The sequence below is a fragment of the Silurus aristotelis genome (assembly GCF_946808225.1).
Source record: "Silurus aristotelis genome assembly, chromosome: 1".
NCBI lineage: Eukaryota > Metazoa > Chordata > Actinopteri > Siluriformes > Siluridae > Silurus > Silurus aristotelis.
Window position 1 is genome coordinate 32694335 of NC_139574.1, and position 25646 is coordinate 32719980.

The window sequence follows — 25646 nt, forward strand, 5'->3', positions numbered from 1 at the left end:
CACCTGTGCATAAAGCCAGCTTCATGATGGGTTGGAGTGGAAGATCTTGATTGGCTTGCTATAGAGCTCTGAGCTAAACACCTTTGGGATGAATTGGAATGCTGACTGCAACCCAGACTTCTTCACCTACATCAGCTACATAATATCGCTGAATTAGAACAAATCTCCACAAGCACACTCCAAAATCTAGTGAAAGATCTTCCCAGAAGCGTGGAGTTATGATTATATTATATAATTACAAGTAAATGTGAAATGGGATGTTCAAAAGGCATAAACCAATCTAATGGTCAGGTGTCCAAAATTTGTCCATATAGAGAATGAATAAGTGTAGTTCACTAATCTGATTGGTCGTATGGTGCTCCCAGAGTTGTTACGCTTTTACGCTTTTAGCGTAACAACCGTGAAACAATTCACTGTTTGTAAGGTAAGTGGAGTGCAGCAGTGGTATACAAATCTATCATAGGTATATGTAGAAAGAAAATCTAGTTTACCCTGAACGCCCAGATACTTTGATAAATTAAGTCTGAGTCCCACATTGTTCACATAATACGAATGACAATGTTGAACATGTAGTCCGAGGACCCAGTTTGCAGTGCCAGGCCTGCATCTCCACAGCTACCCAGGAGTGTGGGAGCGGTCGAAGAACCTAAACCGCAACATGAACGTGCACAATGTTTACACATGTGAGTCGATCGCTCCCACGCCAATCGATGGAGAGAGGGAGAGATAGGGGGAAGAGAGAGAAAAAGAGAGAGAGAGAGAGAGAGAGAGAGAGAGAGAGAGAGAGAGAGAGAGAGAGAGAGAGGGAATGGTATTTTCTGTCATTAAAACTGAAAAAATCCCAGATTGGGGGGGGGGGGGGTGCATGAGTTCATTGATGAAAAAGAAGAGAGTGTGATTCAGAGAGAGAGAGAGAGAGAGAGAGAGAGAGAGAGAGAGAGAGAGAGAGAGAGAGAGAGAGAATCTGGCAACGACCACAGAGCAGACAATTATCTGTATTGATTAAAGTGAGGCAGCAAAGTGAAGAACTGAGCAAACTATGAGTGGATCAATAAAGAGAGAGAGAGACAGAGAGAGGGAGAGAGAGGAAAAGAAAGAATTTGTGTGGAGAGAAAGAGTTGGTCAACAGAAAGTGTGAGGAGAAAGAGACACAGAGCCGGAAAGGGACATAAGTGATGGGAAAATCTTGATGATTTCTGATGTCCTGATGATTATCTTTCACGAGCACTTTCATCCTGCTCTCTGTTTATCTAATTTACAGTTCTGTGTCACTCAAAACGAACTTGTCAAAGTAGTTTAAAAGCAGTTATCTGTCAATGCGCGCGTGTGTGTGTGTGTGTGTGTGTGTGTGTGTGTGTGTGTGTGTGTGTGTGTGTGTAAAAAATGCTTGAAACGACTGATTGAATTAAATAAAGAATTTAAATAATCCTGCTACATGCTACAGGAAATGTCTTTGAATAGGACAAGCATGAAATAAATCATTCTCATTGAACTGTTCCCTTTGACTTATATTAAATTTCCAAATGCCAGAGCAAAACAAATATAAATCCGCTTTGTTTTTTTTTTTCCACTAGGCTTTCCCAAATCATAAATTCATATTTATTAGATTTTTGCAGATCTAAAATCTTTCAGGGTTCAGAAATACAGTAGCTAAGTGATATTATACACAAGAAAAAAAGTGCTGTATGTGAAAGGATAAAATTATATACAGGCTAAGAAGTTTTCATGAAAGTGTGTGCTTATAAAGGACTTGATGGGGTTTTAACAAAACAATTGTTTCTCATAAACATTTATTGGCTGTTCCTAGATGTCCACAGTAAATGAATTTAGACCAGTTTCTTGTTCTCAGTACAGGGAAATATGCTGGAACTGGGATTTGTGGTTACTGCACATGTGCTACAGAGACGTTCTTCACCCCTCTGGCAAGTCGGCGAGACAAAGGCTTCAAAGGGGAGTAACGACTTGAGACCTGTGTCGACACAGACTGAAAATCTGTTTGTCCCTCAACCATTAATCTCCTCTCAGATGAACTTGACCCTCCTCCCACACACACACACACACACACACACACACACACACACACACACACACACACACACACACACACACATTTTCCGCTCCAGCCAGGAGAATACTGCATATCTACGGACGGTAATGGCCGTTGCCTGGTAACCATGACCCTCATGCCAGAAACTGTGAAATCATAACTCTTGTTAAATTGACTGACCTCACATGATAGATAGATAGATAGATAGATAGATAGATAGATAGATAGATAGATAGACAGACAGACAGACAGACAGACAGACAGACAGACAGACAGACAGACAGACAGATAGATAGATAGATAGATAGATAGAGCATTCAAAGTGCATAAGGCTAGACAAAGCAAGATTATCCAGATTTAATAATCAAAAGATGTTAAAAATGTGATAGCACACACACACACACACACACACACACACACACACACACACACACACACTGAGATGTCTCCAAACTTACAGATTGCCTGTTTAATATGAAACAGATCTACATGGATACCCCAAGGACAAGCCAGGAGAGCTGCTACACACTACACTGCAACAAACTACACTATTTACATATGAAACACTTACTCTGTGTACACTCACTGTACTGGAAATCATTAAGCTGTGTCACACAGATATTATTTCAGGGATTCCCATTTACATAAACTTTTTTAAGCATGATTACTATTTAAATCTCATCTTAGATTCGGAAAGTCTGATGTCCGGCAGCAAGTCAAAGCTTGAAGTATGAACAACTAACTCTAACCCTTATCCTTTTTATATACTCATACAATGTTTTTAATGAGTTATCTATAACGCTAATAAATGTCCAAGAATTTCGGAAAAAAATTTTTTCCAGAAGTGCCAGCTGTATAACATCTCTTCACTTAATTCTATTTCTAATTTCGGGTTCTGTACCTGCTGGCTTCCTGCGTGGACCTGTCAAGTGCCTAACTGTGATATTCTAGCTGTTGTGCATGGTGCTATGAAGAGATGCCTGGTGTAAATACTTTTTCCACACATGAAAAAAGAGGAAGGTCATCTCCTTCCGGCTTCATCTTCAGCCCACTGTCCTCACTGCTGAAGTTCTTTTTTCCTCAGTCCATTTGCTTACCTTCAGCTTTCGCAGGTACATTCGCACATCAAAATCTACAGCTGCTGAGGACGGACTCTGTGTCTGTCTCTGGGGTTTGTGAGCAAATTTCTTTAAAAACAAATTATTTTCTTTTGTTTTCTTCATTTACAGAGAAAACAAAAGAAAATAATTTGTTTTTAAAGAAATTTGCTCACAAACCCCAGAGACAGACACAGAGTCCGTTATAGATACAGTAATAAGTTTCAAAACTGCCCACGATAAACAAAAAAACTTGATAAACGGACGCCACCCCAAAAATGCTACTTCATGTATACAGTACTGTACTGTATTAACATTTTACTTCATTTTATAATGAATAATTGAGATAATGAGATTCAAACTGCGGTAAAGTGGGGGATTACATGTCAAAACTGTTATTTTGTGAGCACCATTGTTATCCAGAACTGTCTTAATCCTCCTGGGTATAGAATAAACCAGAGCTACACAGGTTGTTGCTGGGATCCTCTTCCACTCTTCCATAATGACATCACAGAGCTGCTGGATGCAGGTTCTCAACAGGGTTCAGGTGTGGAGACATACTTGGCCACTCCATCACCTTCACCTTCAGCTTTCTCATCAAGGCAGGTCTTTGGGGTTTGTTTTTATGTTTGAAAACTGAGGTTCAGCCCAGTTTCTGAGAAGGGGTCGTCATGTTTTGCTTCAGAATGTCACAGTACATGTTGGAATTCATTTTCAGTGAACCGCAGCTCCCCAGTACCAGCAGCACTCATGCAGCCCCATACTTAGTCTCATCAGACTACAGGACATGGATTTAGTAATTCATGCTCTTGGACAGGTTGTCTTCAGCAAACTGTTTGCAGGTTTTCTTTTTAACCAGCTTCAGAAGAGGCTTCCTTCTGGGACGACAGCTATGCAAACTGACTTTTCGCAGTGTGTGGCGTACGGTCTGAGAACTGACGAGCGGACCTTCTGCTTCTGCAACCTCTTAAGCAATCCTGCAGCACTCATGCATTTGTTTTTTGAAGCAGCTTCTTCACCTAACGCACAGCACGAGGACTCAACTTCTTTGATGGACCCTTGCAAGATCTGTTTCGAGTGAAACCCGTCTTGATAAACCTCTGCATGACCCTGACCACTTTACTGTAACTCAGTTTCAGGATGTTACCGATCATTTTATTGCATAGGCCATGTTTGTGTAGAGCAACAATTCTAATTCTCAAATACTAAAGAGTCTTTTCCCATGAGGTGCATGTGGAACATCCAGTGGTCAGTTTGAGAGAATTGTACTCAAAGCACCACATTTTAACTGTTCTAATACAAGCTCTAGCTGTTCTAGCACAAATTTGTATCGTCCTGTCAAGCAGACAAAAACATGAACATGTTGAAAAGGATGTGTGGCTTTGCATGGTTACATGTCAAACAGCTGTTATCACTTAGGGTGTATTCACTTTTGTTGGCAGCTATTTAGACAATAACAATAATAATAATTGTTTTTTTTATAGAATAAACATGTACTTTCATTCACTGTGGTATTTATAAAGTTCATACATTTTGGTTGAAGAAAATCTCTCTCATTGTCTAGGACCAGACAGAAGGTCTTAGGTGTCTAATCAACCGACAACATAATTAGCAAACGGCAGTTGTACTAATCGCTCACATTTTGTTTTTCATTATGCGGAAGCATTTGGTGGTTAGAAATGGAACAGCAGGCCTTCTGGAGGACTAACATATGTCACTGATGAGTGCGACCTAACCTATTTATTGACCTTATGCAAAACATTGTTACATTCATATGTCTGGTATGCAAGCTGGAAATCTCCAATCAAGGAATCAGGCTCATCAATTTCAATGAAAACCTAGTGTGTCTACGAGATGGAGATTGAAATGGACATTGGAGATGAAGTCAGATTTGCTCAAAGATAGTTGGAGAACATTGGTGTACATTATACTAAAATTTAAACTAGAATTTTTTCAATTATTTTTCAATTATTTTTTTTGGTCCACCATATAATTTGGTCATGGGGATTTCCTTTTATTATAGGACATTAATTTTCCATTTCTGAGAAAAAACCTCCTATTCTCAATATACTTCTATCTTTTTAACCAAAAACAACAACAGTACCAACATGGGCTTATGTTGAGGCTCTGCAGTGCTTCCACTATACCACATCTTCATATAAACGCAGGTACTAATGAATACGGCAAAGGAAGGACAAAGAGAATGACCAAAACAACTGAAACTCAAAGATATGGTGCTACTGAGGGACATAGAAAGGGAATAAGAGAGAGTAAGACAGGGATCGAAAGAGAAAATATAGAATGTCGGGACACTAAAAGAGAGAGTGGGAAAATGCAGTTGGAAAAGGGAAAAGGAGATTTTCAGGTGTGTAGTTATGGATGTGTGACCTCACAGGTTCCCTCCCCTATCCCTTGGGAACGGGCGCCTTGGAAACCGTAGCTAAGGGAACAGATGACTAAGAGAGAGAGAGAAAGAGAGAAAGAGAAAGAGAGAAAGAAAGAGAAAGAGATGGGGAGGAAAAAAAAAGAAAAAAAAGAGAATAAATGAGAATGAGTGAATGTCCCAAAATAAAAGAGAAAGGAGAGTGTAAAAAAGGAGATGAAGGAAGGGAGCATGGGAAATAAAGTAAGCAAAACCATAAATCAAACACACTTTCTAATCACATCTAATAACAATAACAAATACGGGCCATAAATATTGGATAGTGTGGCTTTTGGACAAGGTGAAAGGTAATATTAAATTATTAAAGAGGAAATCATGTAACACTTATTGCATTACGCTGGAAAAAAAAGTTCCTACGAGGAGATCCTACAACAAACGTTATGAAACCTGTTATATTCATTGCTCCGATCTTTATTGTACCAATGTTAGCTACGCTGGAAACAAAAGGGGTCCTTTCTAAAAAAGCTCAAAACATTAACCATTTCAAAGAACACCCAGCATTCCAGGACTAATGCAGAGGTTTATTTAGTTCTAGCTGAAAATTAATTGATCGAATATGACCTTACAGTCGTTAAACCTATTGCTTTCTGATCATATGGATCTAAATGCAAATGAAAAATGATGCTAAAGTTCACATTTCCATCTAAATCCCACAGATCCACCTGGCTGTGAGACAAGCATCTCCTGCTCCATCATTCATGAGCTTTTCTGAATATCAAAAAGTTTGTGGCGCTGTATGGAAAAAAAGAGAGGCTGCTCTAAAAACAAGAAGATAATATGTAAAGAGAGAGAGAGAGAGAAAGAGAGAGAGAGAGAGAGAGAGAGAGAGAGAGAGAGAGAGAGAGAGAGAGAGAGAGAGAGAGAGAGAGAGATAATGCTTCTAAAGGTCATTAGAGTTGGTATCTTAAGTCCCTCGTTGCCAGATGTCCTGATGTCCTCTAGAGAGCAGAAAGAAGCCATCGCTATAGCCGAATCCCAGATTTGGCAAGTTTGGTTGAAATCTTTTAAATGCTTGAACTGAGTCTTAGTGTCCACAACAACATGTGCACAGTGTTTCTGTAAAAACTCCTTTATAACACAGTAAGAGTGGTAAGATGTGCGTAAGATGTGCATATATATATATATATATATATTGTACATATGTATGTATGACAATAATTTATAAACATTACTTGATATTGTGTGATATTGTGTGTAAATGCGAGACCCCCCCCCCCCCTTTCCACACACCCCTGCTAGCGCTCACTCCACCCCATCTTTAACCTTGGCCCCTGGTGTCACAGCCCGCAGTAATGAAGTCTCCCTCCTTCTCTCTCCCTCCCTCCTCCCCCCTTTTGGCCCTGGCTGTTGTCCGTCTTTCCACTCATTCATAGTAAACACTATTGATTTTTGGCTCGGCGAGTAAAAAAGCCATGAATTTTAATGCCGCTATCTGTCCCTCTCTCTGCCTCAGTCGGATCCCCCCCCAACCTTTCTCACTTTCCCTCTATCGCCTTATTCCACTCTTCCTCCCTCTCTCCAGAGGGAAGTGATCGCCGAGACGAGTTGCGAGAGTGTGTGTGTGTATAAGATAAACTCTGAGAATGTGCACATGAATTGGTGAATGCATGGAGGGTGTGTGTGTGTGTGTGTGTGTGTGTGTGTGTGTGTGTGTGTGTGTGTGTGTGTGTGTGTGTGTGTGTTGGGGGGGGGGGGGGGGAGCAGTGAGAGAGAGGGATTTCCAACCAGACTGATCCCTTCTCTCTTATTCAACTTAAACTCTCTTAAAGCTGGGATTATAATACAAATATAATAGGGTTTAGCCATTTAAACCACCACTGCCTCTTTATGACTCTCTCTCTCCTTCTCTCTCTCTCTCTCTCTCTCTCTCTCTCACACACACACACACACACACACACACAAACACAAACACACATCCACTGTCACTCACGCTTACAGTTCACTCTCACACTTACCACAGACTATATATTGCCTTCACGTCCTCACACATGTCCACACACTTCATCTGTCTGTGTTTGGTGCACATTTGCTCTAACTGTACTTTGTACACCCACAATCACACACCCACACCCACACCCACACTCACATCCACACACGCTTTGCCAAGTAATAAACTGCTGTTGCACTGTAGCCAGTCATGCCCTTAACAGTATGCCATCAACCAATAATCCGCACCACCATCTTGCCACTGTGTATATACATTTCATTCAGAAGGAAGATAACGACTTTATTTATTGTCTTCTGCTCAAAGGCTCTGCTTCTCTTGCATCCGCCCTCCTTCAACCGTTTTTGCCTTCTTTCCTACTTCATTCCCTCCCTGTTCCTTTCTCTCTTTCTCGCTCCCTCTCTTTATTGATTTTGCTATAAGCAGTGTCAGGGCTATGACAGGCCAGCAGAGAGGAACACAAGCAGAGCTCATTAACGGCCAATGAACACACACACACACACACACACACACACACACACACACACACACACACACACACACACACACACACACACACACTTTTTAGACAGAGAGTCTCATAAGAGATGCCTATTAAATACGATGCTGTCTACTACGACAATAATCATCTAATTCCATAAAAACACACTGAGTGTTCCTAGATGCTATAAACCTACCTTGTAGTGTTTTAAACGCTCTAAAGCACTTGAACATGACTTCAAAGCATTACAAAGAACCTAATAACAACAATGATAAATAGTTTAATTAAAAAATAAATCCTAATAATAATGCCTTAAGCAGTTCACTATAAAAATTAAAGCCAGGATTTATGGCGATACATGAATGTAAAAGCTCCCTGTTAATTTCTTGCTATCGCTTAAAGCATACTTTCCACTAACATTGAATTAAACCAGCTTGACAGATAACCACTAGATGTTAGCTAGATCAGTATTATCACCTTAACTAGCAAAGGAACTGTTTTCAGCAAGTGTAACATACATGATTACTTTCACCAGCAAGATTAGCAAAGGTTGCTAGGAAGGCAGCTCATTTAGTACACAGGATGCAGAGTCCACTGTTGCAAAGCTGCAGAGCATATTTATTTTCAGTCATTACCACTGTCTCTGGTATTGTTAAAAAGATTTGTTCTTGTTTAAGTCAAAGAGATCTTTGAATTTTAAAAGGCAGGAACACAAAAATCTCCTATAATGCCACACTATAATCATTAATGCCATATTCTGCCATGAGCTGTCTATTCTCTGGCTTGATGTCCAGGGATATCTCCCCGAGTTCCCAATTTACAGCGAAGCCCAAGCGCCAGCCGTCTGATGTAATGGCTGCCTGCATCTAAAAGCGGTTCTTGGCTGAGGGTAAAACGGCGACGTGAACGTTGTGTATTAACATCCCTCGCTCTGTTGTGAATTTCTTTCCCTTGTTATTACATGCCGAAGGATTCTGGTTTACAGAAGAACCCGGCGACAACGGGGAAGGCCGGCGTGAGACGATTAAAAGGACAGCCTTTTTTTTTATTTTTTACAAGCCTTTAGCAAGCATAAGCAAACTGGCATGTGGTCCACATGGTGTAAATGTAAATTATATCACTTAAATTATTTATATTGCAGTTCACAACGCACATTTGTATCAAAAATGCAAGCCTATACAAAGAATTCAGATATATGGTTATCACAGGAGTCTCTCTAATCAGCCACCTTTTCTCTCACCGTCTTCATATGGCAGCCCCCTCCTTCCTCTTCCTCCCTCCTAATTTGATTGATGATTATTCCTGTCACTCAAGGCAGCATGTGGCCAATTACAAGGAATAAGCCGATGGGAGGCCTTTTCAAAAATGCCTCTATAAAAACTATTTTATGGCACAGCACGCCAAATTTATAGTCGTTCCCGAGCTTCGATATTGCCTCAACTTCGTTTGCGCGTTATATTAGACACTAGACGCACAGCCATGTCGGAGGTTTAGAGCGCAGAGGTCCACCCTAAACATTCCAGATGCATAGAAATGGGGAGGGAGATACGAGAACAGCAAGACAGCAAGAGTCTCTGATCAGGGGGATTCGAAGAAAAAATTGGAACAAAAGAAAGGGGCGAAAAACAGGAGGGAGGACAGAGGTGGAGTACCAAACGGACAGGACAAGGCAGTTTAATGTAGGGGAGAGGTCAAGCAGGCCCAGTCTACCCCCACCTCACACACACACACACACACACACACACACACACACACACACACACACACACACAGAGCTCTCTGTTGTAAATAAAAAAAAATTGTGAAATAGGAAAATACTTATAAAATGGCAATTCAGCATACTCTTTATTATATTGTTTATCAGCATCCTCAAATGTGAGGAAAGTGGCAAGAAACAAAAAAAACCCCACACAAACACACACACACACACACACACACACACACACACACACACATACACACACACACACACACACACACACACACACCAGGACTGGGTTTTAGAGGTGAACATTCAACCCCGCTTATCATAAATCCTAACGGTTTAAATGAAATGGAAAGAAGTATTGTTGATTTACGCCTCTACTCAGCTGCCGTGAAGGAGGAACCTAATCAAATAGCTTGGTTTTATTACACATACCCCTTTATCTAAATACATGATGCACCCCCCCCACACACACCACACACACACACACTCACACACACATCAAGAACCCAAATGAAACATATGTTCATGTTCATCTACCAAAGCAAAACAGGATCGGGAACAATCAAAGCAGGATCATATATTTCTGTCAATTCATCCCTCGACTCCAATTTTCCCATCCCTCCATCACCAAAATAACATTCTTGCCTCTCATTCCTATATCCGTCTTCCAGGCACTATCCTAATATCCGTATCCTTCATTCAATATATCAATTTAACAAACAGCCTGTCATCTTTCACTTGTTTTAAAATTCAACAATCTTTTCACCAATCCATGTACCTAAACGTCTATCAATCCGAGGAACCGTTTTGCCTTCCGTCTGTCCATTTAATCTATATATTTGTCTGACACAAAAGTATGAATCCAGTATGAGTGTAATGGATAATAATGTACTCATGCTTGTACACAAGCATGCAAATGCAGTCCGGGTTAGGAGGCGCCATTCTCATTTAGTTTCCTTTGTGCTAGCTCTCATATGTCTACGTCTGGCTTTCCAAAATAATTAAATCCATCATCTTTATGTTTAGCAAAAGTGTTTAAAATGCCTCCCACTCTACTATCTCCTAGCACATTTCAGTGCTATGGCACTTTTGGGGAATCTCACTCTTGTTGACTTAGTGTCTGCAGATTTTTTTTTTTTCCGTCTGCCTTATTCTCACCTCTCAGAACTAAAAAAGAAATAAACAGCAACAAATAAAGAAATGAACGCTATTGTGTAAAGCTTAAGATAGCTTTGGAGTGCAAGGTATTCATCCTGTATTTGATGTAGCAGATAGAAAAAACAATCTTTTTGCAAGCATGTATTGCTATCGGCCATTTTAGAGCATATCATGTGATGCAGACAGGTTTGGGAAGTTCCGACACGGTTCTTAAGATTTTTTATTCTAATCAGAGTGTAAGCACATCTAAAAGCACCAATAGAATAACAGCTTCAGGAACTGGCGAAGCTCACGTGAAGGCCAGCAAAACATTTGTCTTAATTACATGACAGGCAAAATGCACTAAATGACAAAAACTTCTTACCTTGAGCCCAAGCTCATTCTGAAGAATGTTTCTGTGTATCTACTCAAACCCAGATTGTGTGGTACAACGATGTAAGCAGAACGTTAATTTTCTTCACTGGATAATCTGACAGTCTGGCACACAGTCGGCCAAGATATTTATTGAAATCCTCTTGTACATTGTGACAAATAATAACCTAAAAATCTAATTGCACCTTAAACAGGTTTTGCAGTAGGGACTGGAGCACCCTATGGATTGGCAATAAGAGAACATTCCAAAGATTCATAATGCATCTCGGAAAGCGGTTTAAAGATTCAGTTCACTGAATGTATTGCCTCAGATCTGTGACAATATTGTGTGTGTGTGTGTGTGTGGGTGTGTGTGTTTATGAACACAGGCGAAGGTCATTCCTCACAGGGTGAAACTCAATATCTCTCACTGCTGCTAATGAGCCATGAGACTTCATCACTATTAAAATGCCATTAGTGGAGGCCATCTCTTTCTCCCTCCCCTCGCTCTCTAAAGGCATCACCGAACTGTAACTGTACAAGATAAAATATTAGGACTTAATGTAGTATGGATCTCGATGCATGATCAAATCTTATCATCAAAAGGTTTGCTTCTCTTATGAAATGCATTATTGGTGCATGAATACTTGTCATATTCGAATGCAAGTCCAAATGAATTTTTAAAACAGTGGGTAGGAAATGCACGATTTTCCATACGCTTCGGTGGGTTTTGCTGCGTTGATAAACTCAAGCAGGAACAAGTTGGTATGTGAAGTTCATTAATTCAATAATGCATTCATTAATAAGGTCCAAAGAATTTATGGAGAATAATCTGTATGTATTGTGCACAGGGCCAGACAGAGAGAGAGAGTGAGTCAGAGAGAGAGAAAGAGAGAGCTCAATGTAATAAAGCATGCTGTATTGACATCTTCGTTGTGTATATTGATTTTGCATTATGCTACTAACAAGCCCAAGCTGATATTTTGTCATTGACAATCATTTTAAACCTGGAACTCCCAAGTTGCACTCATACACAGGTTGCACACACACACACACACACACACACACACACACACACACACACACACACACACACACACACACACACACACACATACACACACCGCTTGACACAATTACCCCTTCCCATGTGACTTGGTGCTGGCACACAGTCCTCGGTGTGTCTATTACATCATTTTGCATCAGTATTTCCTCGGACTACTTCAGTCATACTACAATTATGCAAATGTCAAATCAAAGTCATTCTAGTAACGTCTGTATACTCGGCGGCCATCTTGCAAATGGTCGTGGATAGTTCTTTTCAGTCATACCAGATCCAATCTCTTTTAATAGAAAAGACCTAAATGCTAGAAGAGGATCAGCAAGACTTTTGTATGTAGATCACTTTTGACAAAATTGGTGTCCATGATATGTGGCTAACAACATCACAATTTGTTTTTTCAAGTTATGCTATGCATGTTACTCTATAAACAGTGAGATTTAAAAAAAAATGTTTTGGAGCACACGTCAGTGTACGAAGTTTTTACGAAGAAAGCTAGTAACTCTTTTTAGGCACATACTTACATAGTACAGCCGCCATATTGAGCATTGTACACATATTTCTTGGCCAGTTTACACTCATATCAACGCCTTGTCAAATTATCTCGTGAATGCAGTTAGACCGACGGCTTTCTTTGTTTTTCTTGCGCCAAAATATGCACATTTTAGCATTTCGAACCAAATATTATACAATAAAGTACTGATCAACAAAAAGATCTTCAAATCCGTAATTACTGAACAATAGTGTAATATTTATTACTAATCATAGTACACAGCACAGCAAATTTAATAGGATAAGTGTAATTGTTGATAAACATACTTAGAATGCATTTTAACAGCTATTGTTTATTTGCTATTGTATGTAAACAACCCAAACTCTATACCTATATCTATACAATGCACTTTATAGTTCAGTGTTCTAGTTTAGTTCACCGACCGCCTTGCATCTGCGCATGCGCGTCACTAAAAAGCCAAAGGCGCGTGCTCTGCGCCCAGGACGTGCGCGCTCCCATATGTTCAAACCCAAACTCGACGATTTGTTTTAGTTTAAGTTTTTCTCTTCGTCCGGGTTTCACCTCAAAAACAGTTCCATACGTAAAAATTACGTAATGCATAAATATTTTAGTAAGTATAATGATGTAGCAAAATGCAATCGATTTGAATTAATTCGTTTTCCAACACATCGACATGGCGCAATTAACAAATAATTTCGAAGTCAGGCCTACTGATGTACTATTGCTATATATAATAACAAATAAGACATTTTACAGAATAATCATTTTTGTGTGCACGGTGCAGATCTTGCAGTAAACATTGTTTTTTTTTTTTTATGTGGAACAAACAGACAGCAAACTGAATCGCATTATTCTAAATGATTAGCTATGTTCAGAACTGCACAGACCCTGAGTGTCACTCATGTCACACACACACACACACACACACACACACACACACACACACACACACACACACACACACACACACACACACACAGAGTTTCAATAGGCATATTTTCCCGTGTGCACAGAAAAGCGCTCAATTCAATCCGAATGTCAAAGCAGGGCATCCCGACACCCCCCCAGTACATCCCATTTGGTTTTCCACGTTCCCGCCACGCTGTCCTCCTGTCCTGCATCCGACAGACGAGAAGCATCACAAAACCTCACAAATGCAAATCCCAAAGCAACACCATCATAATCTCAGGACTAAAAAAAAAAAGAAATAAAGACCAAATTTATTCCCATTCACGCAAACGCGTCCAGCTTGGATTCTTGCAAAATAAACAACAACAACAAAAAAAGGCATGTAGAAATAAAAAGCACGCGCGTGTCAATCGGTGTGGTGTCTCCTCCTGCTCTGCTCGGTCTGCCTCTCTCTATCCTCTCTGTGTGCCGCGATCCGCCGGCCCCGGAATCGATCTCCGCAGGATCGATATCGCGGCATGAATATTCCCGGGCCGGCGCGCGCCAGACTTTAGTCCGGGAGAGACGGAGCTGGAGACAGAGCGGAGCGAGCAAAGGACGCGGAAAGATACCCGGAGACGTAAAAAAAACAAAAAAAAAACAAAAACAAAAAAAACAAGAGAAGACGGGGACATGGGATTAAACGCGAGGACAACACGCTGTCTTATTCATCAGCTCTAATGCATCCTTTTTTTGTGACTAATTTTCTCTCTTTTTGTTTATGCGTTATTTTTGTTTTGGAGGGACGATAAATCACGATTCCAAAAATCCCACTGTTCCTACTACAGGATACGAGATACTGAAGAGAGCGCGCGCGCGAGGGAAGTGCATGGTGCATGGTGGACACGCACAAACGGGAGAAACACAAGACGATTGATCTCCACGAGCTTGGAAAAACACAGGACGGGATTTCGGCCCGGATGCATGCTGCGTGCATGTGTGTGTGTGTGTGTGTGTATATGTGAGAGAACGTGAGAAAGAGATGAAGCTTACCGGAGAGCGCGCGCGCAGCCGGCGGAGACTTGAGGCGCCAGGCGCGGAGCTCGGAGGCAGTTCTGGGCAAGACGAACGGCAGCGGCAAGGGGACAAACATGATCCTCCTTTTCGTCTCGGGCTTTTTTGTCTTGGACTTTTTTCCTTCCTCTAGTTGCTGGTATTACTATATGTTATGTTTTTTTTGCTTTGGCGTTATTACAGCACAGTCAGTCTCTGGTCGCCGGTCTCTTCTTTGTAGCTGAGATGGGAGGTGTAGGTCTTCACCTGGAGCTCGGTCGCGTTCGGCTTTGGCTGGGTTCGGGATCTCTTTGGCATTGTACACCAAGTTTTTCTAAGTGACAGGAACTCGGCGTGGTGCTCACTCGCAGGCTGATCGATCACGTTTTCATTGCTTTTGCTAGTCTCTGGACGATCACTTCTGGAATTGAGTAAGAAGCCTGTAGAGAATAAGCCTAAGCTGCTCAGACACAAACCCCACACACAGGCGGACAGACTGGGCTAGAGCTCCTCTCACACTGATGCTCTATCATTCACCTCAATGCTACACTGATACACCTGCTGAACCCTAGCAAGATCCTTCAAAACTGATTTCATGTGAATTATTGAATATAAGGAATAAAAAAGGCTTTTTCTATTTTGAAACATAGGTTAGGCTCCTTTCATCCCTCCTTTCCTTTGGCTATAAAACAAGAAGAAATACCATTTATTTCCAGGCAAAGAGAAACGCGCTCCTGATGCTCGTGTTTATTGGGTTTTATTCGGATTTTTGGTATATTTGTTTATTTGGTCTTTAGCTATGGATCTGTTATTGTTTTATTCCGGGTTTTTTTTTTTGTTTCCTCCGACAGCTACATGCTACACCGTCGCTTCCACATTCAAAGTCGCACAGCCTGATCTTAGTCGAAATCCGACACAATGAAGGAGTATCTTTTTTTTTTTTTTTTTTTTTTTTTTTTTTTTATAAAGAAATCTATTTTTTTTATATTTATTGATATAGAAACGTTAATAATAAGGCAACATAACGTGCTCGCCGGCGCTTCGCCCCGCCCACCGCCGCTCTGTCACACTCCGCTAATTATAACGCAATCAATCGATACGAAATAAATAAATAAATAAATAAAGCGAGCAAACAAATAAAGAAAGAAACAAACCCCCCCCCCCCCCGAACACTTGGAATAAAAAAAAAAAAAAAAGACTTGTTTTCGTCGCTGGATTTTGTGTTTTCTTTTCCTTTTTGTCTTGTTTTTTTATGGTTTGTTTTTCTTTCTTTTTTTCCTTTTTTCCTTTTTTGAAGATCACTTGCCTATTTCCCGGTCCGTCCGCCTGCGTGTTTTGTTGTCTGTGTTCCCGTTATGCGGGAACCCCAATGGCTCACGCGACCAGACTCCCTCCCGAATGCGCGCGCGCTCTGCCTCCGCGCTGCCGCGACGTGGAAACGAGAGCCAAGCCGCTACAACTCACACACATCACCACCTCATCCTCCACCCCCCCTCCCTCCTCCCCCCCCCCCCCCTTACACACACACACACACACACACACACACACACACACACACACTCTCTCTCTCTCTCTCACCCACCCACCCATAGTAGCCCAGCTGCTCGACATTGATTTTGTGGCTTCCTCGTACCTTCAATAAGACAATTGTCAGTGCATTGACATGGACTACATTTCAAGCCGCATATGCCACGTATATGTAATCAGGGGCCTCTATAAAGTAGAGTAGGCCCACTTGGCTGCTATGGTGCATTATATGTAATAAAGGGCATCTCTTCTAGGCCTGATATGTCTTTTTATTCCCTACCGTTGGATAATTAAAACCTTTTGGGGCAAACTACACAAAAAATACAAAATCGAAACGCCCTTGTATTAGTAGCTCCTAGCTGACCAGATGAGGATCTTTTCCTAAATTGCCCATGTGACATTTTGCAAAATCAGGGTGTGCTCAAGAGGATAGAGTTTGGGGGTTGGTGGTTGTGGTGGTTGGGATTGGGGTACGAGTTTCGCCACCGAACGTCGATTCGTCACGCCGTCGATCGCGACATTACGCAGCAGCGCGCACTTACACGGAAGATTATTGTCAATATAGATTTTTTTAATAGAAAAATCTATAGGCTAAACACTGCAGTCGATGGGGGGAAATCGATTGCATGAGGCTGCGAGACACACAGACCCGCTAGGGCTGAAAAAAAAAAAAAAGGGGAAAAAAAAGAAAGAGTGAAGCCTTTCACTGTTTACTTTAATGATTAGCTAAAACCCTCAGTGGAGTTTCCAGAATGGATGGTAATTATGGATTGTCCCAACAGGTGCTTGTAATAGACCAGTAGTAAGGCATTATTAAGTGTTATCTTGGGGAAAGAATAAGGTGCCCTTTTTTGTAAAGTATTCCATTACCATCCGAGTGCTGCAAAAACTCATCGAAAAAAAAAAACCTGTAATGTGTTTTGCCCTGCAACTTTTTTGTTCCGTTGCCATAACGGAGGCATTTACAAGGACATACTTTTGGTTTTGGATGTGAAGTGGGCACTGTAAAATTGGAGCCCACTTTAGTTTTTCTACTCCTACAACCTCTTGGAAACTAAATAAAAAAAAAAAGCTAACTCAAAGTATATGATAGCTATAGTTATATGTCACAGTTCAAAGTTTCACCATTTATTTGGGAAAAGCTGAGAAGAGAGGGAAGTGGTAGGTCAGGTGTTGAGGTGTTGGACGTCTGTTTGGAAGGTCAGGAAACTCAAATCCAAGCACCAACAAGCTGCCACAGCTGGGCCCTTGAGCAAGACCCTTCACCCTCAATGTCATACTTCCAAATGGCGTAAATGTAATAGCTATCTCAAAACTTGCAATGGTATTGATGCCGGTGCTGACAGATTATTCATAATTGCATTGTTGGAAAGTTTTGCATATTTAAAATTAATTGAGTTACTATTACTACCAGCATCTTGCTCATAACTGTGTGTCTCCTAACAATGCATGTATTTCTATTAGACTGATTAATGCAGAGAGATTAAATCAACCTCCTTTTTAACGTAATGTAAGTAACAGAACAGCAACAAAATGTAAGATGTGTTCAGAAGTTTCTTCCATAGTGGAAAGTACGGAGGTATAAATAAATCGATACTCTGAGAAAAAATAAATCATTTTGGAAGATTGAACTTTCTGTCCACAGGAAAATGGAGCTTCTTCTCCATCTCCTCGAAGATACGTACATTTTGGTCGTGCACATACACTCCTAAGGTTCCTCAAGTATTCTTTGGATTGCAGTGTAAAGTTTCGAAACACCTAAGTGGTTTTACTTACAACCCTCTTTGAAAGCCCTATTATAGGCCTTCACACAGAACCTTTATGGGTTACTACTGTTTAATTAGAGTTAAATGCCGGGTAAACTCCTATTCTGTGCCTTAGCAGAACTGTGTGGCCATGCCAGAGGATTGACAGTGGCATCTACCCGGCAAGGTAAACTATTAGTTTTGAGAAGAAAAAAAAAGGTAAGACTGGAAAGTCACAATGGAACCTTTCTGCGATGCTTTTATGTAGTTATATATTTTTTTTCCAGAGTTGCAAGTAGAAATGTCAAAAGGGTGTATTTTCTCCATGACTCTCAAAATACACAAGACTGCAGCTCACGTCCACTTGATTGTTGGGACCGTTGATTAATAATGCTTCGTACTGCAAACCTACGACGTCACAGTCACAGACCATGATATCTGTTGTGAGTTCGCAACTGAACTGACAACTACTATTAAAAAGCCGATTATAAAAATAAGTTGCAGCAGTTCATGCAGGAGCGGTTATGCATTCAAAGCAGCATATTAAAAAAGAAAATAAAACATGGAGGAAAGACCATGATATTAAATGATGAGTTCTACTATGGTTGTCTTTCGGCTACGTGTATATGCACTATGCTTTTGTGTACACAGGAGCCGAGATGGTAAAAAAAGAAACCAAGGAAGGTAAAAGTGACCAGTTGTCCCTCGCATGTCCCCCTTCATGCACATAGGTAGCAGGCTGTGCGGGCCCTCCCTTCCTCCTTCCCTCCCTCTCTTTCACCCGTCCTCCCTCCCTCCCTTCCTCCCTCATGCACTCCTCTCAGACAAAAGCAATTATTTCTGGTAGAGTCTGAGTGTGGTTGCGCGCCTGTGAGAAGGGGAGAAGGATAGGAAAGAGGGATAGAGAGAGCGAGAGTGTGAGATTGAAGGAGAGGAAAATAAGACACTGTCGGCAGGATGTGGAGCTAACACCTCTTCCAACCCATGCTCCTTCCTCCTGATCACCCCTTCTTCCGATATCCTGGTGTAATACGCAAAAAAAAGAATAAGAAACAAGCATACACCCACACGAGCTTGTTTGGAGATAGGAGATAGCAGAGCATATGATCTGGAGCTGAGAAACAGATCAAACACACCAAAAGGATGTTCTCAACAAATTATTCATTCCAAAAAAAAAAAAAAATACTACTTCTACCAACAGTGCCGGAGGGAACTGATATGAAAAAAATACAAGAATGTATTTATTAGAGCAGTGTTTCTGCTTCTTATTTTGAGGCTACTTTAAAATACAGGACATTACATCATTAACATGTGAGGCCTTGCGTGATTGATGGTGTGGTCTTAAGTTATTAATGATCATCATATTTTGACAGCTGGAGAAATGTGCAAGTTCAGGGAATTGTAAATTACCATAGCACGGAAAAGCACATTATTCAGACGCAGACATATAGCACAGCAGCTGGTGTTGGATCTGTGATTTATATGAAATATATGAATGGAAGCAGGAGGCCATAATGTGTGCCAAAAGAATGGGGTGGAGCGCGGCAAGTGGAGCCGGCATGTCGGCGTGTGTCCGCGCGTGTCATCGTTAAATGGCGGTGACATTTTGACAAAAGAGGGGATGAAATTAAATTCATCAATAACAAGGTGGCCCAATCAATAGCAGTGAAGCGCCTCGCTACTACTGTGGCACATTAGAATTGACAACACATCTTTCTCTATTTTCGCTCTTCTAGCACATACACACGCACACACTAGGCATGGGATGTCAAATGGAGGCCGCTGTCTATCTCCTGCTCTCCAACACACTGCTAGAAATCATCTCTTATAGACCTTTTATCCATATACATATATGCATTCATACATGCATTCATACATAGCATACACAAAGGCCATGTAGCCATTATGTCTAACCTACATACTGTAACAAACAACTGAAATAATATCCGGAGTGCTGTACATTTTTCCGTCCTATCTTTAAAAGGTTGTTTTTCGAAAAAACAAAATAAAACAAATGGAATCATCAGAAACTCACGTACACACACGCGCGTGTCTATTCTCATTGCTCGCACTCGACAGTCTTTTTCGAACCCGTGACTCACTCTCTGAAGATTTGTGCTCCCAAATGAGTAAACTACCGTTTCCTGACAAAGCTTTAAGGCGTCATTTACTCCCTAATACTTCCTGCTAGATTTGGAAACATGTCCCGGTTAACACCCAAATTGGAGGACTATAGTTAAATAGGAGAAGATTATGTGCGCTAGGGGAGTGTCCACAGCTTTAGCTTCTATACATGAATGCACAGAAGCGGGTTTACATATGTATGAGAGAACAGCATGAATATCGTTTGCATGCGGGCATCGAGTGTGACCATTCCCTTGTGTGTTACCTTCATGCATACACACACACACAAATAGATTCACTCACGCCACTCAAATGTTTCATTCCAACCACACAAACGACACATATGAATTATGTTAACGGCATTCTGGGTTTAAATGAGTGCTTTAGCATTTATGAATGTTTATAAGTGCAGTCTTACATCCATCACTGCCGTAAGTACGCACTAACTTATGCATGTGGAGGAATGGCCGAAGACGAATGGAAATCAGAGAAGACCATACAAATATACACACTACATTTACTATATTAACTCATAGCTTTATGTACCTTTATACTCCTCCATTAGATCGATCTTGTAACCATGCAGTTTGCCGTATATAGAAAAAAATTGAATGTATAGTGTATGGACAAAGGTTTGTAGACACCCGAGCATGGCTTTTTGAACCTCTCATTTCACATTTAATTCCAATTTGCTGTTATAATAACCTGCACACCTGTTCCACTATATTTTACTTTACTAACAAGAGCATTGGTAAAGTAAAGTAAAGTAAAGTAAAGTAAAGTAAAGTAAAGTAAAGTAAAGTAAAGACAGGTACTGATGTAGGAGAGGAGAGAAGGCTTCTATTGCAGTCAGCATTCCAATTCAATCCATAGGTGTTCAATAGTGTTGAAGTCAGAGCTCTAAAACTAGGCCACTCAAGAGCCTTTGTGCACAGGAACATTGTCATGCTGGAACAGGTTTATGTCTTCTAGCTCAAGTGAAGAGAAATTTTAAAAGACATACGATTGTAGACATATGTTTTAAAAGACTCTGATAAAAGTACTGACTACACTTTTTCACTCACATTAAAAGAAAAAAGTTTGGGTATAGCCATTACCACTACCTGTTTTAGTGTCACACCGGTAACTGGACCTCACATCACATTAATATATTAATACAAAAGAATTTCAAATATTGTTGTCTAATAAAAGTATCCAGGCTAAACAACCACCATATAGAACACAATCAGAGAAAGGATGTTGATGATCAGGTGATCAGGAATGTTTCTGTTTTCAGTCATGTTTACATCGCTGACTCCCTCTGTCTCAACCACTTCTGTGGTGTGTGAGAGCCAGGAAATGATACACCAGCGGTAGATTGAAAAAGTCATGCAATGAAAAGGAAATAGGTTGATGAGCTAAAAAAATATTTATCATGGCAACAAATAGATTAAAACCAAAGTAACGCTTTTGGTTTGAAAATGTAAGCAGTATAAAGTAGAGATATTTGTGTAAAAAATGTAATGAGTGAAAGTAAAAAGTTGTCCAAAACATAAATCTTATTGAATACAGCCATAAAGTATTTGTACTTTGTTACGTCCCACCGCTTTGGTGGAGCAACAAAAATAGCTGAAAATTTAAGTTGTCCCAACACTTATGTCCATATAATGTAACAGCATTTCAAAATATTGAAATTGCACATGTGAAGAATAACATGGAAGAATGAAGTGAGAAGTTGCTCTTAGCAAAATTCATCATGATCCTGAAAACAATACCAGGAACATTAGGAGGAAAAAAAAGAGAGAACATAACCTGGTTTTTAGATGTATAGAACTTCAACACAGACTGCAACTCGAGGTCAGGATCAAAATGGGGATCCTGGAGCTGTAAGGAGGTAACACCACTCAATAAAAATCACGTGTAATACATGAAAAATTCACGTGCTACTAAATGTCTTGTGTTAAAAGTCTCTAAAAAGCTTTTCTGTACAGGTTTCTTATTAGCTTCACTTCACCCACCAAAAAAACAGCTAAGAGTTGCCATGAGTAGCTGAAAAAAGAAGAAATCTTCTAGCTTTTCGACTGAAAGCTGCATTTAAAAGGCATTTTTCCTCATCTGAGCCAGCAAACTGTCTCGCAATGACAAAATCTATCATTGCTGGGACATTTGGGCTGTGTAAAGACAGTAAAACCAAAACACACACACACACACACAAGCACACACACACGCACATACACACGCACACACATGCACACTTCATCACTCCTCCTGCTGCTGTCTTTGCCTGTAGTTCAGAGTAAGGGAAGCAGATCCATCTAAAGCCTTTGTTCTTCCCTCACTCGTCTCTTTTATTAGTTTTTATTAACTCCCGCTGCTGCTCTATTCCTCTCTCTCTGTCAGTGCTCCCAATAATCAATGCTGATATATTGCCAATATCCCGGCCAGTCCCGGTGTCATCCCTCACTGCTTTTCTTTATTGTGGGAGATCGGGACAATAATAATGATATTTATTGTTGATATTCATTGTCCTTATCATAATCTTATATATGTGTGTGTGTGTGTGTGTGTGTGTATTTGTGTATGCGCTTTCCCACTCTCTAGGATTCCTCTAACATTTTCGCTCTCTGCTGTCTTCTCATCTCTTTTTGACTTTCTCCAACACACACACACATATACTTTCTATCCGTATGTCCTGTATTTCCCGTCTTCAGACAGAAAAAAACGGGGAGCTCTAAACTTAACACAACGTCCATGACCAGTGTACGGAAATCCGATGGCATATAAACCGCCCTCCATTCACACACCCAGATCTGCAAAGGTCTGTTTTTTGACTCATATGTTATCTTGATTGGATGTCCTTACAGACAGGTTTAGAAAAGAAAGCTACAACATCATCTCCAAGGCCTAAGCAACACCCCCCACCCCTCAAAACACACACACACACACACACACACACACACACACACACTCTCCAACACCACCACCACCACCACCACCAAACCCTGTTCCCTGCCCCCCAGCCCCAAGGCCTCCAGACAGTAATCTACACCTCCCCTCCTCATCACTTCTCCTATCGATTTCCTCTCCCTCCCTCCGCCCCTCTCGCTCTTTGGGACACAGCAGGCAGTGCCAGCTCATTGGTCAGCACCGGCAAAGTGGGATCTGACCACAATAGGAGTGCGGCCCCAGAGCGCCAAAAGGACAGGGAAAAAAAATTAAAATAAAATGACAGAACAGGTGAAAGACCTAACGCTGGACTGACAGATAGCTAGAATAAAAAATTAAATGAAATAAAAGACGATAAGTCAACGAAGAGGTCGTGACTTAACACTGGAAACGAAGAACAAAAGCAGAAACAATGTGATGCGGAAAGATCTCGGGATACAGTTCTGTGCCAGTGATATTAGCTGTTCTGCAAAAAGCAATTCTGCACAAAAAGAGTTGACGGCTCTTTAGTTCACGAGTCAGCATTTGACATTTGAACTGAAAAAGAATTCTTTTTGGCTTATGCCAGAGAGTCACGAAAACGCCATAGAAGGAACAAAGACATACTCAAAAACACGAGAATATACACATACACATGTACACACAGCTTTACATAGGTTTCGCCACTGTGTCAAAGTAAGACATCCATCGTTAATTCATTATTTAATTCGTACATTTAAATAGCGCCCTTTTTTTAGATTGAAACACGGCCGAAACTGAAGAGTTGGAAAAGATCCTTTACACAGATATACACATACCACACACACACACACACACACACACACACACACACACACACACACACACACACACACAGTCTTCATCTGCTAATGTCTCTCTCTTTTCCTTTCAAGACTAACCCTCGGCTTTGTCCAAAACAGTCAGCTAAAGAAGAAAACATGAAGAAAAAAGAAATCTTTCTTTCTCCTTGTCACAATTTCCTTGTCTTTTTCTCCTGCATTGTGCTCACCAGTTCTCCAGGCTTCTAACCACATCCCGCACACACCACTTGCTCAATTCATTATTAATCTGTGCATCTCGCTTTCTCAGAGAATTGCCTTTTAAACACTTTTAAACACCGTATTGATATCGTACGGTCAACGGCATGAAGGGTGGACAGGGAGAGAGAGAGAGAGAGAGAGAGAGAGAGAGAGAGAGAGAGAGAGAGAGTGCGAAAGAGGGGGTGAGAAAGTGTGCGAAAGAGAGAGAGATTTAAAGCCTGGATCAATGGGAATTTCGAAAATCAGTGTACTTAGGACTACAAAATCAATGAGCTCTAATCGAGCTGCCAATTCCTGCAGTCCAACAGTAAAGAGCTGGAGAAATAAATGTTGAACAACGATCTGCCTCCAGCTTACACAGGGAGAGAAAGGAGAGAGAATGATGAATGGACAAATAAGAAAAGGCAGGAAATGAAAAGGTACGCGGCATAAAGCATAATGAAATGTTTATGAGTTTTTATCGAAGAAAACCAAATATCAGACACGAATAGAAACCGAGCGAAATATTAGCAATATCATATTTTTGCCATCTTTGTTTTAGTGAGACCTGCGTCCCTTTTCAGCATGATTAGTATTCAATTAGAATCTGGGGAATGTCTGAATTGAGTCAAATGAATAATTTCAAATATGACAGTCCTCCCCTCTTTTTTTTTTGTCATTTGTAATCCCTCATCTCTCAATCATCATCATTATAAGTGTGTCTTTTGAGATAAAAAAATATTATATGTTGTACAGTGGTGCTCAATAGTCTTGAAGCACTAGTGAAAAGGCTTCTTTGCATTCATGACTAATTTGGCAAGAAAAGATTTCATTACAAATTCATTGATCTTATGAAGAAAACTGAATTTTTGAAATATTTAGAAGATTTTTTAAATTTCATAGGATTTGCTCTTCCCTCCTTTTTCTTCCTCTTTATGCTTTAATAACAGTGTGTGCTCAAGCAGGCACAGACTCCATGGGCGAGTACGAGTGTCGTCCGGGTAGGTGCTTCGACAGAAGGGATACGACTTGAAGAAAAAAAAAAGCATTTTGTGCACAATTATCACAAATTTGCTTGCATTTAAATAGTGAATTAAATTGCGTGAAATGGTTAATTATAAATATTGAAAAAATAAATGCTTTCATAGAATTGTTTCTATAATAATGTCTAAAACAAAGAATGTGAATGTGTGTGGTCTCACAACCTTTGGCCTGAACTGTCATACACTTGTATTATTGGCACCAAGTGTTTGAGCCTCATGACAGTGTCAAGGACAAAAATCCTGCTGTTGAAAAATTGCCACTGTGAAAAGAAGACATCTTAGCATGAGTATTGATGGGAGAAAGATGGCCTATGGTTAACCAATTACCAGTAGCTCTTCCCCCCAAGTGGTGACGCTAACATTACCATGACTACATTGTTCAGCGCTTGATGAGCAGATGAAAAAGATAAACTGTGCTGACAGCCGGATTTCAATGGAGATATCCCGACTGACTGAGTGGGTTGGAATGCAGGGGCTAATTTGGGGTCAATCAATCGATACGTTTCTCTCTCTTCCTC

General features: G+C 40.6%; 2 protein-coding genes across 9 annotated transcripts in view; both read right to left on the reverse strand.

Moving 5' to 3' along the window:
• The window catches only part of pou2f2b (POU class 2 homeobox 2b), a 42302-nt gene extending 25975 nt beyond the window's left edge, over window positions 1-16327 (reverse strand). The window contains exon 1 of one of the 7 annotated variants that reach the window (XM_083536912.1): window positions 14746-16327. In XM_083536912.1, coding sequence (XP_083393038.1) covers window positions 14746-14845 — 100 coding nt within the window. In that variant the 5' untranslated portion in view covers window positions 14846-16327. The remainder of the gene's footprint in view (window positions 1-14745) is intronic. The other 6 variants (XM_083536918.1, XM_083536911.1, XM_083536917.1 and 3 more) reach the window with 6 other exon arrangements.
• Window positions 1-25646, reverse strand: part of cicb (capicua transcriptional repressor b) — a 347812-nt gene that overhangs the window by 229048 nt on the left and 93118 nt on the right. The gene's annotated exons all lie outside the window — the stretch shown is intronic.